Source organism: Narcine bancroftii, chromosome 3 (assembly GCF_036971445.1).
Source record: "Narcine bancroftii isolate sNarBan1 chromosome 3, sNarBan1.hap1, whole genome shotgun sequence".
Lineage (NCBI taxonomy): Eukaryota > Metazoa > Chordata > Chondrichthyes > Torpediniformes > Narcinidae > Narcine > Narcine bancroftii.
The window spans coordinates 256,765,401-256,781,398 of record NC_091471.1 but is presented as its reverse complement, the minus strand read 5'-3'; the positions used below and the strand labels follow the sequence as shown (position 1 = coordinate 256,781,398).

General features: G+C 45.8%; 1 protein-coding gene across 1 annotated transcript in view; it reads right to left on the bottom strand.

Annotated features, from left to right (window-relative positions):
• The window catches only part of LOC138758567 (adhesion G protein-coupled receptor L1-like), a 674,108-nt gene that overhangs the window by 8,352 nt on the left and 649,758 nt on the right, over nucleotides 1–15,998 (bottom strand). The window contains exons 19-21 of the mRNA XM_069927669.1: nucleotides 13,688–13,856; nucleotides 3,321–3,488; nucleotides 314–410 (exon numbers count right to left, since the gene is read on the bottom strand). Of these exons, the coding sequence (XP_069783770.1) occupies nucleotides 314–410; nucleotides 3,321–3,488; nucleotides 13,688–13,856 (434 nt within the window). The remainder of the gene's footprint in view (nucleotides 1–313; nucleotides 411–3,320; nucleotides 3,489–13,687; nucleotides 13,857–15,998) is intronic.

Below are 15,998 nucleotides of genomic sequence, written 5' to 3'. Positions count from 1 at the left end.
TAGGATTTGAAAGAGAAAAACCGTGAAGTGCAAAATATTTTCTGAACTGCATTCAGGGTGGGACATTTTGATAATCGTGGGCAGGTTGGGGATGAATGGCCAGTTTGCACATGGCGTGACTCTGTGACAGTCAGGGAGTGAGCATTTGAAAAGGTCCAGGCCTCAGGTTTGATGAGCATTTGGATGGGATGCCCTCCCACATGGATGAACTGTCATCCCCATCACTGCCTCCACCCGTTTGACAGACAGACCCTCACGTCTCCAGGAGCTGTGAAACCCTGCACACAAGCCTAGCTCCAGAAGGGATGGTCACCTCGATTCAGGGTGGGGGTACTGTTGAGGTCCCCTGCCATGAAGGAAGATTCCGATTGCTTCCGAACGGTGTCGTTCCACATCCTCCGGATCCGGCTCTGCAAGCGAAGGTCAGAGGGCATTAGTCGAGAGTGTGGGGAAGCGACAGAGGGCAAAACAAAGGCACAGAGACAAAGGTGTTGCAAGTGATTTGCCTGAGAAAAACCCTCAAGAACAGTGCCTAGTCTGTCACTGGGCAACATGGCTGATCGGACCCACACAGATGGGTCAGAACCTCCTGGGAACATTTTGAGTATCATGTGGAGAGATTTCCATCACATAAATTATATTTTTAATGTGGTGTTCACATCCATAAGGACCCAACATGGTCAGTGTATCATTATTATAGCGCCAGTGACCCAGGCTTGCAGGGAATTTGTACGTTCTCTCCCGTGTCTGCGTGGGTTACCTCTGGGTGCTCTGGTTTCCTCCCTCCCTCCAAAAACAGATGGAGGGAGGGAGGTTAATTGGGTGTAATTAGGCAGCATGAGTTTCATGGGCTGGAAGGGCCTTCTATTGTGCTTTATCCTAGTATAGTCATAACGGCAGAGGGGCCGAGTGGAGTTCACTTAAATCGGTCCAGACTAGAGGGGCCGAGATGGCCTGTTTCCGTACTGTAATTATATGGTTATGGAAACTGCCAATACACAGGCAACTGCAGACACTGTAATTTTAAGTTCAAAGAGACAGCACAGTAACAGGCACTTCTGGCCAAGTGCCCATGCTGCCCAATGACACCCATGTGAACCATTAACCCACCAACCCCACTCATTTTTGGAGAATGGGAGGGGAACGGAGCACCCAGAGGAAACCGTGCAGGCACCGGGAGGCAGGCGGATTCGAACTTGGCCCGTTGGCGCTGCAACAGCATTGTGCTGACCATGCCGCCCCAATTGGGGGGGGAAGACGATAGTCGGCAATTCGAGCTGAAACTTTTTCCGAGACTCGAGACAGCCTTGACAAAAGAGTTCAGACCGTGAGATTGATCATTCCTTTTATCCCACGGCTGAGTTCCTGCAGCAGATTGTGTTTACCATTGAGGGAGATCTGTGCACATGAAGATTCTGAACACTGCACTATGATGAAAGAAAAATTTTAGCGGTGTGTCAGGAGACGAAGCTCTCGTCAGGACACCTGGGAAAACCCTCCCGTTCTTCCTCCAACCAACAGCCTGGGATTTTTACGGTCAACTTGAAGAGTGCCAGATTTCCTGTTTTGCATCTGGACTCGATGAGTATTCACCGCACCATCGGCCTCGGATGGAAGGTCGAATTGCTGTGGTGGCACACTTTGAGGTGCTGATACTGAGCCGTGGTTTGTGGGCCTATGAATGATGAAGATTCCAGAAAGATCTACAGAAGAGGCAGAGCTCAGAGCGGGGACATAGACAGAGGTGGATTGCTGAAGCAACGGAGGGGAGAGGGCGACAGGGACAAGACACCACACGGTTTCTCAGACGATGGCTCCGGGCGATAGATTCACTACAAAGCTTGGTTGATTAGACAGTGGCTCCAGACCAACAAGAGAGTGGAGCCCAAGATTCAACCCCCCTGTGGTTCCGTCTCCCAAACTCCAGTCCTGCAGGGAAGCAGAAATGCAGGAAAGAGTGGGCTAAAAAAAATCCCCCAGTTACAGGCCCAGAGCTGAACCATCCACCCAGTAACAGGCCCAGGGCTGAAACATCCACCCAGTAACAGGCCCAGGGCTGAACCATCCACCCAGTAACAGGCCCTGGGCTGAACCATCCACCCAGTAACAGGCCCAGGGCTGAATCATCCACCCAGTAACAGGCCCAGAGCTGAACTGTGCATCCAGTAACAGGCCCAGGGCTGAACCTTCCACCCAGTAACATGCCCAGGGCTAAACTGTGCACCCAGTAACAGGCCCAAGACTGAACTGTGCACCCAGTAACGGGGTCAGGGCTAAACTGTGCACCCAGTTACAGGCCCAGGGCTGAACCATCCACCCAGTAATAGGCCCAGGGTTGAATCATCCACCCAGTAACAGGCCCAGGACTGAACTGTGCACCCAGTGACAGGGCCAGGGCTAAACTGTGCACCCAGTACAAGCCCAGGGCTGAACTGTGCATGCAGTAACAGGCCCAGGGCTGAGCTACGCACCCAGTAATAGGCCCAGGGATAAACTGTGCACATGGTAACAGCCCTTACAGCCAATTAGACTGCACTGCTGACCAATGGGAATGGACCAAGTGCATGGCAGGTTGTTCCAGGAAATTGGCTGTGACCCTCAATGAAGAATCACCTCCTGATGCCAGTGCTGAGCTGATCCATTTGTTATGGAGTCAGTGTGTTGACTGCAGGCTGCATGTCTGATAACTGGGCTGGGGAGAGATTTCAGAAGCAGGTTGGGAGATGGGGTATCACACGTTGTTGGGGACCTGGGTTCCATGTGAAGACAGCTTACTGCCTGCACGGAGTTGGGAATGGAAATCAGAGATCATCAGGGGCTTTTGTTAGTTTAGAATACAGCATGGTAACAGGTATTGTTGGCCCACGAGCCCACTCCGCCCAATTACACCCAATTGATCTACAACCCCCGTACATTTTGAACGGCGGGAGGAAACTGGAGCCCCCAGAGAAAACTTACACAGAAACGGGGAGAATGTACAAACTCCTTACAACAGTGCCGGATTTGAACCTGGATTGCTGGCGCTGTGACAGCATTGCGTGAACTGCTATGTTAACCGTAACGCCACGATGGCTCGGCATGAAGATAATGAGCAGGGGTGGACAGGTTAGAAATGGGGGGAGGGGGGGGCGGGGAGACTGAGGGGACATGTGCGAGGGGGAAAGCCAGCCTTATTTTGCCACCGATGCACCCAGCCCATCTCTCTCTGGTGGAACATTTGGGATGATGTGTCCCCGCAGCCCGATCGCAGAAGATCTGATCGTCTGAGAAAACACACAAGCACACAACGTGGAGTGGAGACCAGCCTGTCAAACAATGACCTTTTCTGCCATCCTCCTGCTTGCAGCAGCATTCTGTACCTGAGTACCAGTGTAGTAGCGGCTGCTGTTCCGGATGGTTGCCGTCTTCAGGCTGCCATGGGAGACACCGGCTACAGGGCGGCTACAGCAGTGGGCGTGCCGCAAGCATTTGCTGTACTCCTTGTGGACCTGGGAGGAGGGAGCCGCACACATAGGGAGAGGTTACAAAGTCACAAGATATATTTTTAGATATATAGCATGGTAACAGGCCATTATAGGAGCAGAAGGAGGCCCATCACCCCATCGAGTCTGCTCCGCCATTCTAATTATGAGCTGATCCATCCTCCCCCTCAGCCCCACTCCCCGGCTTTCTCTCCGTAACCCTGGCTAATCAAATACCTGTTAATCTCTGCATTAAATACACTCAACAACCTCGCTTCCACAGCTGCCTGTGGCAAAAAGTTCCACAGCTTCAACCCTCTAACTAAAGACATTTGTCCCCATCTCCATTTTACATTGACACCCTTTTATCCAGAAGTTGTGCCCTCTTGTCCTAGACAGGAGTGCATGTGATGTCATGTATGTAATGAGCAGGGGTGGACAGGTTAGAAATGGGGTTGGGGGAGACTGAGGGGACGTGCGAGGGGGAAAGCCAGCCTTATTTTGCCACCGATGCACCCAGCCCATCTCTCTCTGGTGGAACATTTGGGATGATGTGTCCCCGCAGCCCGATCGCAGAAGATAAATAAATCTGAAATCTTGCCTTACCCCACCCAATGCAACCACTCAACCTGTCAGCTGGGTCCCCGCTGCTGATTCCACACCGACCTCCACCTCGCAATGAGAATGTAAGGTTTATGTTGTTGACTGGAAGAGAGAAGCTGCATTCCTTTCTTTCTAACTCAGTGCGACATCCAACAACCTCAAACAGTCAGCGGCATCACCCTGATTGAACTCACGCTCAGGCCAGTGCAGATGTCACAGCACACCAAGGGTTAAAACATCTCTCCTTAATTTAAATTTAGACATACAGCGCAGTAACAGGCCCTTTCGGCTCACGAGCCCATGCCGCCCAATTAACCTACAACCCCCAGTACATTTTGAAGGGTGGGAGGAACCCAGAGCACGAGGAGGAAACCCACATAGACACAGGAAGAACGTACTAACTCCTTAAAGAAAGCGTGGGATTTGAACCCCGGTCCCGATCGCTGGTGCTGTAACAACATGGCGCTAAGTGTGAGGTTAATCGTGCTGCCCTAAAGCAAATCTGTGAGTAAAACATACACCACTGGCCTGCTGCAGGGGGAAACCTCTGTACCTGCAGGTGAGTATGGGGGACAGGACAACACCTGAACGGTTGTTAATCAGCCGACTTGAATGGATCAAGCCCCACCTGGTCAGGTGTAAATCACCCTCCGGGATATAAGCCTGAGCCAGCCCTCCGAAGACTCACTCCGTGTTACAGCAGTGCAGGCAGCCCTGCTCTGTGGATATCTTCGACAAGTAAAGCCTGTTGTACAGTCTCTTCGGTTTTGTGCGTTTGCTTGTCTCTAACAGCGCACCACACATACAAGCAGAGATCCCCGGCTTGCTTATGAAATGATAAGACATGCTTTTGCCCTTGTCTCGATGGCCTGATGGAATTTTGGTCTGTGAAAGATTATTAACCATCCCTTCCTTCCCAAGCTGGGTACCAGTATGTACATAAACAATTTCTCACAATATTACCCCTGTGGGCTCAGTTCCAGGTCTCTCTACATAACTAGGCCTGACCTATGAGCTCATCGCCACACATCTGGTCTCGACCTCCTTTGGTGTGGCGATCTCAATCCTCACATTCCTGCAGCCAGGTGCAGTCCACTTCTGTTTTCTGCCTCAAACCCATCGCCAGGGCTGTGCCCTGATGATATGCCCTCTTCTGGCAAACAATTCATTCCTTCCTCATCTTGAGATTACCCTTCTTCTGTTCCTGCGCTTGAGATAAGAGGGCCTACCCTCCACTGGCTGCTGCCTTACCCCATGGATGGTCATCATGGCCGGGGCCAGGAGAGCAGTGACCCACCCCTTCCCTTCCCCACAGGGTGATCAAAGAGCTCTCTGCTGTCCGTCTGAACTCACACTACTCTGTGCCTGCTGACGTACACAAACTCACCCCACCCCGCCATCTTCATCCTCCTGTCTCCTTTCATCTAAGTCTCTCTCTTTCTTCCCAGTTCCTTCTGTCTCCTTTCACAGAGCCAAAATCATCTGTGATCATATCCATAGAACCATAGAACACTGCAGCACATAAAACAGGCCAGTCGGCCCTTCTAGTCTGTGCCAAAAACCACTAATACTACTGACCCTGCCCATACACTCTCCTGTCTATGTATCTATCCAATTTATTTTTAAAACTTAAGAGTGAGCCTGCATTTACCAAGGCAGATGGCAACTCGTTGCACACTCCCACCACTCTCCGAGTGAAAAAAATTCTCCCTAAACCAGTCCCTTTTCACCCTAAAACCATGTTCTCTTGTATTTATCTCTCCTAATCTATGGAAAATGCCTATTCACATTTACTCTGTCCATATTCCTCATAGTTTTGTAAACCTCCCTCAAATCTCCCTCATTCTTCTTCACTCCAAGGAGTAAAGTCCTAACCTGTTTAATCTTTCCTTGTAACTTAACTCCTGATGACCTGGCAACATCCTAGTAAATCTTCTCTACACTCTTTCGATCTTACTGATATCCTTCCTCTCTTTATCTCTATTTCTCTCTATCTATCGCCACTGCTCCTTTTGGATTTACTATGACCTTCTGCCCTAATACGCTGGTAATGTAGCTCCTGGCAGAGGCGAAAAGCTTGTCTTGGCCAATTACAGGAAAATCTTTGAAAATTTCTCCCCGACTCACCAAGTCTAAGCAGAGCTCCAGGAGATTCCTGAAATTTCTGATTCACGACCCTACCAGCAAACCTTGTTCTAATTTTATTTCTTATTCTAATGCTTAATCTTCTCTCGGTTCAATTCCCGCTCCTCTTGATCAAGCTCTTGCTCACTTCTTCCTTGGGTGATCCCCATCCTTGGAGCAGATCCTGCATTCATCTCTCATGGCTTCCTGGACCAGCCACTGTCAATTCAAAGCAACAGAAAGGCTTCAAATGACCCTCCCCCCAAGTGCAGTATGCAGGACTGGAGGAACTCAATGGGGCAAACGGCATCCAATTAACATCTTTTGTTGGTCTGGATTCCTCCCCTGCCATTCTTCCCCCTTGTCTTTAATTAAGATGCTTACCTGTTCTTTGCTTATACCTTCAAGAAGGCACCTGGCCCAAAACATGGGTAATATATCTTTACCTCCTATGGACACTGTGAGACCAGCTGAGATCCTCCAGCATTCCTGCTGTGTTTTGTTACTTCAATCACAGCGTCTGCAGGCTCTTGTGTTTCATGGACCTACACAGTTTCCTAGTTAAGCAATACTTTGATTTTCAAATAATCTTCCTTCATTTCAAACCCTTCCATGCTGATACCCTTTGCTTCGATTTCTTCAGTATGACAATTAAGAAGGTCTGGCTTTTGATCATTTTCACTTTCCCAGGTTTATTCCTGACTTCTGGAATTTTGTCTCTCTCCCTCCTTATCACTCTCCCTTACTCCTCCTTCAAGATGGTTCACCTGCCCTCAATCTTCCACTGTGACTCACTGTCAAGCGGGGACTGATTCTGCCCATGACGTGCCCCGAAGTGAGTTACATCACTGAAGATGTTCGAGAATGTCAATGGGCTGAAATGAACCATAAACCAGGCTGTGCACTGGAATGACCCAGGTGGTGCTATTTGGGTGATGGGTAGCATTTAGAACTGAGAACATTACAGCAGAGTACAGGCCCTTTGGCCCTTGATGTTGTGCCAACCCACATATTCGTTAAAAAATGACTAAACCCTCCCTACCCTGTGACCCTCTATTTTTCTTTCATCCATGTGTCTGTCTAAGAGTCTCTTAAATGGTCCTAACCTCCACCATCAACCCCTGCAAGGAATTCCAGGAACCCAAAACTCTGTAAAAAAAACGTACCCCTGACGCCTCCCCTGAATTTCCTTCATTCACTTTGTACATATGTCCTCTGGTGTTTGCTGATCCAGACCTGTCCACCCTATCTATGCCTCTTGTAGACCTCTCATCCTTCCGCGCTCAAACCTGAAACATTGGTTAAGTAAAGTGGGTGACACGGTTAGCGTAGTGCTGCTCTGTTACAACGCCAGTGGCCAGGACCAGGGTTGGAATCTTGTGCTGTTTGTAAGGGGTTTGTACATTCTCCCCTCATGAAGGTATGCCTTAAGGGCACAGGCCTGAAACTTTGGTAATGTACTTTAATTCTTATGGATGCTGCGTGACTGGCTGAGTTTCTCCAGCACATTTGTGTGGTGCACTGAATGGAGGTCACCATGTCAACCACCAATGGTAGAGTTTCCTTCAGGCCCTCCCACCAATCAAAACATTCTAGGGATCGTAGATCAATTGGGTGGTACGGGCTCATGGGCTGAAAGAACCTGTACTGTGCTGTATGTCTAAACTGAAAAAATATAAACACTGTTTGACCTGATGAATTTCTCCAGCATTGTGTTTTTACAACAGGTAAGAGGACATAGGAAGATATGGATGGAAGGGTAGAAGAGAAAATAAAAAGCTGTGGTGATGGGCGAAGGGGAGCTGGAGATAAGGAGCCAGGGGGAGACGGAAAGAGAAGAGTCTGGAGAAGTCCTCCATTTTATGCTTTTGTTGCATCAAGGCAACCTGAAAAGGTTAGCGATGATACCTGCCATGATACTGATCAGCCATCCCATCAGCTGAACACACTGACCTTTCGTGGTGGCCAACTGGAAGCACGTTTTCATGACTGATAGACCATCTGCTGCTGAGGATTCAGCTAGGAACTTGTTTAGCGCTGGGTCCAGCTAACCTGAGGATGATCCATTGGACCTAAGCCCTTCCCTTTCCCACAATAGTTTTTCTTTTCAGATTTCAGATTTATTGCCAGAGAACATTCATGACATGGCATAGAACCCTAAGATTCTTTCTCCTGAGGGCATGGCAGAATTCCTGCTTTATTGGTAGTGCAAAAAAATAAACTGGACACCATGTACACATGCAAAGAAATGAAGAAATACTGTGTAATAAAGAGAATTAAAGTGCACATAAGAGACCTTAAATGAGCCCCTGATTGAGTTTGGCATTGAGGAGTCTGATGGTGGAGGGGTAGCCGCTGTTCCTGAACCTGGTAGTGCGAGTCCTGTGGCGCCAATACCTCTTTCCTGATGGCAGCAGTGAGAACAGAGCATGTGCTGGGGCGGGGGGGGGGGGGGGGGCGGGGGGGTGAGGATCCTTTTATTTTTAAAATATTTTATTTAAGTTTTTAAGAAAATACGGAATATAAGACTCAATACAACAATAATAATACATTGAACATAAAATCATAGAAAAACATTCATAATGCTTGAAAATAAATAAATAAAAAGGAAAGGAGAGTCCCTCTTCTCCCAGTGCCACCTGCCCAGATTTGAAAGGAAAGGGGACAGACGGCAGGGGATAGAGGGAGAGAAAAAGAAAGACAATGGAAAAGAAAAATGCAACAGGAGCAAGGTCTGACATCTCAGAGTCACATCATTTTAAAAGTATTAAATTTCTTTAATAGGGAGTAGGCCAATTGGCAAATATCAAAATAAATGATACAATCTGGGCTTTTAAGTAATCTAAACATGGTTGCCAAATTTCGACAAACATACTATATCTATTCCTAAGACTATCAGTAATCTTCTCAAACGTGAAGTAGGGAATCGGTTTTCCCTGTTACCGCGATACATTTCCTGGCTATTGACCATGCAATTTTAATAAATTTATATTTATTTTGGTGAAATTCACTTTTATAACTGCCACATTCCCCAGAAAAAAACAATTCTACGTCTAGAGGGAAGTTAAACCACACAATTTTTGTCAACACTCCCCCCAATTCTATCCAAAGGGTCTTAATTTTGTGCATAACCAGCTGGAAGGTAAAACAGTACCAACATCGACCCCACACCTTTCAGAAAATTCTGTTTTATTTTTATGTATCTTTTGAGGTGTGAGATATAATTGGTGCAGAAAATTATAATGAGTCAGTCTATATCTAGAATTAATTAAGGTAGTCATACTATCTACACATAGACCTGACCAGCATTGCGGATCGATTACAATGCCCAAATCTGATTCCCATCTCTCCCTTGATCTATGTAGCCCAGATATGATCTTGAACAGATAGTAGAGATAAATTTGCTTGCATTCCCCTTTTGAATTAGAATCTGAGCACATTGGTAGGTCCATCAATAGTCTCCACTTTTGGGTCGTGTAGTTCCTTAATGATTGCTGCAGCCCTCCGACAATAGCGTTCCCCACAGATGTTCTCAATAGTGGGGAAAATTTTGCCTATGATGTCCACTAACTTTCCGCTCTAGAGTATTAGACGGTGATGCAGCTGGTCCAATAAGTGGTAATTCTGCCTTACCCACAGGAAAAAAATGAATCTCAGGATTGTATGCGATGCCAATAAATCTGAAATCTAAAGTGCCCTTACATGCTCCCTACTCACAAGGCCTGTGCATTCACACTTTTCACACTGTTCCGAGGCCTTACACGAGCGCAAGGTGTCTTGGCTGCTCAGCCCTATATTCATAGAAAACCTAGAACACAATACAGGCCCTTCGTCCCACAAAGTTGTGCTGAACATGTCCCTATCTTAGAAATGACTAGGCTTACCCATATCCCTCTATTTTTCTAAGATCCATGCACCTATCCAAAAGTCTCCTAAAAGACCCTATCTATCTGTCCTCACCACCATTGCCTGCAGCACCATTTTCCTTTTGCAGATGAACATCAGTTTCACTGCTCAGATTCCCACAAGGAATCATCGGTTTCTCTGCTACCAAATGTTCAAGAAACATTTCAAACCATGCACCTTGATTTTCACAAATACAAATTATTAGCTCATGGTATTAAATGAGGAATGAGGGTTTAAATGGCTTGAGATTACTAAACCTTTCCAAGCTGGAAGGGCTGAAGACTTATCCTCAAATGCTTTGGCAATAAAATCCTTGGAATACCAATATTTTTCATCATTTGACAGCCCATCAATTATTTTTTTTCTGCCAAATTGGATGATCGCATATTGTCATGGGAGTGATGGTCAAAGCACAAATACATTTCCCAAATTGTTGTTTTATGAAAAGGTCACAGAAGGAAAACAGGCTTCATGTCACAATAAGCCTCTACTCCACTTGAACCTCCTTCCATCAAACACAATTCACATATCCTTTTGTTGCTCTCTCTCTCTCTCTCTCTCTCTCTCTCTCTCTTATTCACATCTTCTTTTCCAGTCTCCTCTCAAAGGGATTTGGGTTCTCCTTTTGCCCATAGCCTCCCACTTTTGTTAAGTATGGGTGAGTGGAGCATCGGTATATCTTGTTGCACCCTCCCATAATCTTCCTGTAGGTTGTGTCAGTACAGTAAATGAAAATCCTTCATTTCAAACATAAGGTTGCTCAAGTTTTGTTAACCCAAGAGTTGCGGGAAATGAGAGAAAGCGGGTATACGCCATAAATCAGCCATCATCCCCTTAAATGGTGAAAGGACAGAATTACTTCCTTCTCACACTTCACACCGTGCCACATGTCCTCATGATAAAGAGGGCAGCCATTCGGCCAGAGAACATTACAGCACAGAATCAGGTGCTTTAGCCCTTCTAGTTTGTGTCAAGTCCTATCAAGTTCTATCAAGTCCCACTGACCTTCACGTGGACCATATCTCTTCTTGCATGTTGAGACGGTGGCAAATGCAATGCAGGCATTCATTTTGAGAGGAATAGAATATAAGGGCAGGGATATGATGTTGAGGGTTTATAAGGCCCTGGTGAGGCCCCACGGAGTATTGCGAACAGTTTTGGTCTTATCAGAAAGGATGTGCTGACATTGGAGAAGGGTTCAAAGGAGGTTTGCTAGGATGATTCCAGGAATGAAAGGGTTATACGAGGAGCATTTGACACCTCTGTCCTGTATTCATTGGAATATAGGAGAATGGAGAGGTGGGGATCTCATTGAACCATTTTGAACTTTGAAAGGCATGGACAGTGTAGATCACAAGATCACAAGACCAAGGAACAGAACCAGGCCATTAGGCCCATTGAGTCTGTTCCGTAAACCTACACTAAGCTACTTGACACTCCTCCAATTTTCGGCCTTTTTCCCATATCCCTTCATGCCCTCACTAATGAGATACTTGTCTATTTCTTGTTTAAATACTCCCAATGATCTGGCTTCCACTGCTGTATGTGGCAGCGAGTTCCACAGATCCACGACCCTCTGGCTAAAGAAGTTCTTCCTAATCTCTATTTTATATGGATAACCTCTAATTTTCAAACTATGACCCCTTGTCCTCGATTCACCCACATCTTACCCACATCCACCCTATCTAAACCTTTCAAAATACCAAATGCTTCTATGAGATCTCCTCTCATTCTCCTATACTGCAATGAATACAACCTAAGAGCTGCCAAACGCTTCTCGTACATCAGCCTTTGCATTCTAGGAATCATCCTAGTAAATCTCCTCTGCACCCTCTCCAACAACATCATATCCTTTCTAAGATACGGGGCCCAAAACTGCACACATTACTCCAAAGGAGGTCTCACCATTGCCCCATAGAGCCTCATCAACATCTCTTTACTCTTGTACACTATTCCTCTTGAAATGAATGGCAGCATAGCATTCACTTTCTTCATTACCAATTGCACCTGGTCATTAACTTTTAGGTTTCCCTGCACGTGGACACCCAGGTCCCTTTGCACATCTGAGGTCTGAATTTTCACCCCATCCAAATAGTATTCAGCCTGTTTATTTGCACTGCCAAAATGTACAACTGTACATTTCTCTATTTTAAATCTCATCTGCCATAATTTTGCCCAGTCTCCTAATCAGTCTATATCCTTCTACAACTTTATGGTTTCTACTACACTTCCTACTCCGCCACCTATCTTAGTGTCATCCACAAATTTGGCCACAAAACCATTCATTCCACAATCCAAATCGTTAGTATAAATTGTAAACAGCGGTGGCCCCAATACCGACCCCTGTGGAACACCATTAGTTACAGGAAGCCATCCAGAACGGGAACCCTTAATTTCAACCCTTTGCTTCCTGCCTATCAGCCACTTTTCTATCCAGTTTAATAACTTCCCTGTAATTCCATGGGCCCTCATCTTATTTAGCAGCCTAATATGTGGAACCTTATCGAAGCCTTTTGAAAATCTAAATAGATAACATCCACAGCCTCTCTATTGTCTATCCTAATTGAGATTTCTTCAAAAAACTCTAATAGGTTGGTCAGGCAGGATCTACCCTTTAAAAAAACCATGCTGACTTGAACCTATCCTGTCGTGCATCTCTAGGTATTTCATCACCTCATCCTTGAGGATCGACTCTAATATCTTTCCCAACCACCGACGTCAGACTAATTGGCTTATAATTTCCTTTCTTCTGTCTCTCACCTTTCTTAAACAGCGGAACCACATGTAGAAAGATTGTTTCCCATGGTGGGAGAGTTGAAGACAAGTGGTCACAACTTCAGGATTGAAGGAACATTTTTAGCCAGATGGTGGAAAATCTGTAGAATTTGTTACAACAGGCATTTGTGGAGGCCAGGTCATTGAGTGTATTTAAGACAGAGATTATTCTTCATTAGCCAGGGAGAAGGCCAGGCAGTAGGACTGAATGGGAAAATGGATCAGCTCATGATTTAATGGTGGGGGAGTAGTCTATTTCTGCCCCACTGTCATATCCTTCCCATCCATTCTTAAATGTTTGAATTTAACATGCATTTTCCAATTCAGCTGGCAGCTCATTCCACTGTCATGAAGACGTTCCTCCTGATATTTCATTTAAACTTTTCCCCTTTTACCCTTAAGTCATGCCCTCTAGAACCCTTTGGATATGTGCCTGATCACAGGGCAATCAGATGGTGAATTGTCTGCAATGATTCACCCACCACCCAACCACCCCCGGGATAGTTTGCATCAGCCAATTACAATAGCCAGTCTTGACATGTGGTCCTGGCTGAAATCATGGAGTGTTTGTTTCTCCCCACAGACACTGCCTGACTGGCTGAGTCCCTCCAACTTCCCATGGTTCACGTAATTACCGACCTGATTCACATAGCTCTGGGATGTGGGAAGAAACCACACCCCTGGAAGAAACACATGGAGAATGTGCAAACTCCACACGGACAGCTGGGCAACCCACTGCCCATTTCTCTTCCTGCCCTCAATGGCGGCAATAACTAGACCCTGAACATGTAAGTCAAGGAATTTGAAAAGCTTCTTACTTTCTTTTGGAGAGCGCAGTGAAAGATGAAGATGAACATTCCCTGGAAGGCATTGAAGGTGGTGAAGAGGTAAGCCATCACCATGGACTCCTCATTGATGAACATCAGGCCGAATGCCCAGGTGAGACCCAGCAGGAAAAGCAGAGCGATGGCCCCCAGAGCCCAGGACCTAGAACACAGTAACAAATGGAAGCACTCAGTTTCTGCGCACAGCATTCAGTCCAGTCTTTCCCATAAACCACAAGGGTGCAATAGAACCGGGAGTAAATGTCCTAGCACTCTTGGTACTGACTTGAAAAATATTGGACAATAGAACATTACAGCACAGTACAGGCCCTTCAACCCAAGATATTGTGCCTACCTATGGATCTTAACTCCACACAAATTCATTTGTCCCTAACTCCCACCCATAACCCACTATTTTTCATCTACCATGCCTATTGAAGAGTTTTTGAATGTCCCTATTGTACCAACCTCCACCTCCACCCCCAGTAATGCATTCCAGTCACCCAGCACTCTGTGTTAAAAAAATCTACCCATGATATCTCCCCTAAACTTTCCTCCCTTCATCTTAAACTGATGTCTTCTGTTGCCCCAGGAAAGAGGTAGTCCACCTGATCTGAGCCCATTATAATTTTATAAACCTCCATTAAGTCGCCCTTCATCCTTTGTTGTTCCAGAGAAAAGCCCCCAGCTCTGTCAATCTTGTTTCATAAGCCATGTTCTCCAATCCACTAGGATCATTTTTCAGCATGGAATTCTTTCCTTGTATGAGCACTGCTGCAGCAAGTAAGAATTTCAGTGCATCTATGCATTGTACTTATGGCTATGACAATAAATTCCAATATCTTCATGGATATCCGCCTGTAAAATGCTGTGCTCAGAAAATGGATGATGTCTTTCTCTGTCTAAACATCAGTGAAGTTTGGGCCTCACTCAAAAATGCCACAGAATTTTTCTGCTGACATTAATGGTTATTTTTACAACATGGTGGAAGACGAATCCGGCCATTGAAACCCAATTACACCCAGTTCGCCTACACAGTGTTAAAATGGAGCTGAGGTTGTTTGAAAATAAACATGAAGACAGCAGCAAGAACAAACTTTTAACCACTTTGCAAAGTGTGAGGACTCCTTTACAGCAAGAAGCACTGCCACAAGCAGCTTGCCTCACTGCAAGAGAGTCTGCTTTTTGGTTTACAAACCATATTTGTATACTGTCAGAACCTTTATGTTTCCAGAAGATTCGAACAAACATATACTACATATTTCTGGGATTTGTTAATCAGGGTCATGTCCCTTGCCTAATGGTTAATAGACTTTTACTGCCTTATGTCACAGAGTATTTAGAGGTGGTTTGGGAGGAATTGTTAGAGAATTTTAAAACACAGAATTTTTGCAGGACTTTTGCAGAGTGCTTTTTGCAAAAAATGCAACAAAGTAGCAACATTCGGCAGCCTGCCTGGGTGAGCATGTGATCTTTGCAGGCAGAGGAGAACAATTTTGCTCTCAGAGAGGGATGAAGTAAGAGAGAAGGACAGACCGAGAAATTGGTTCCAGAGGGACAAGCTGGCAAACTTTGGAAGACTGTCTGGTTAAAGGAGAAGACTAACTGTCTGAAAGGTGACCTGAAAGAAAGAGGATAACCTGGAGAACCCTGAAGGGGGCAAGTTTCATCAGAAAGACTTATTGGAAAGGAATCAGGTGTGGACATCCTGGGACAAAAGGATTCTCTCTCAGAAAACCAACAAGAACCTTCCTGAGTGAACTTTGTTAATGCTAACTTGTGTGCACAGTACAAGAATTGCCTGCAACCAGTGAGATTGAACTGTGATCCAAAGAACTTTTCTAATCTTAAATACACATTACATACACCTGAGCTTAGTATTAGAGGGGGGATTAAGTAGGTTAAGTAGGCTAAGTAATGTTAAAGTTTAATTCATTTTGTTCTTGTTCAAATATAATTAAAAACTACTTTTGTTTAAGTAACCCTGTGTTGTGGTGCATATCTATTGCTATTGGTTTTAGGGGTCCTCTGGACTCCGTAACAGCGCCCAGTCTCTCCGATATAGAGAGCACCAGATTCAGTGGATGACCCCTGCAAATTTGCTTTGTTTAGCACCTCAGCAGATCTGTTCGTTCAGGGTGAGAACCCTCATCGATGGCAGCAACCTGACACAAAATGTCGAGGTCTTACAATGTGTGCCAAAGGAGTTGACCAAAACTGAGATTGATGTCCTTGGATATGCTCAGAACCTGCAATGCACCAATACTGCATCTCCCAATGCACACCCCACTGATAATCTAACCCT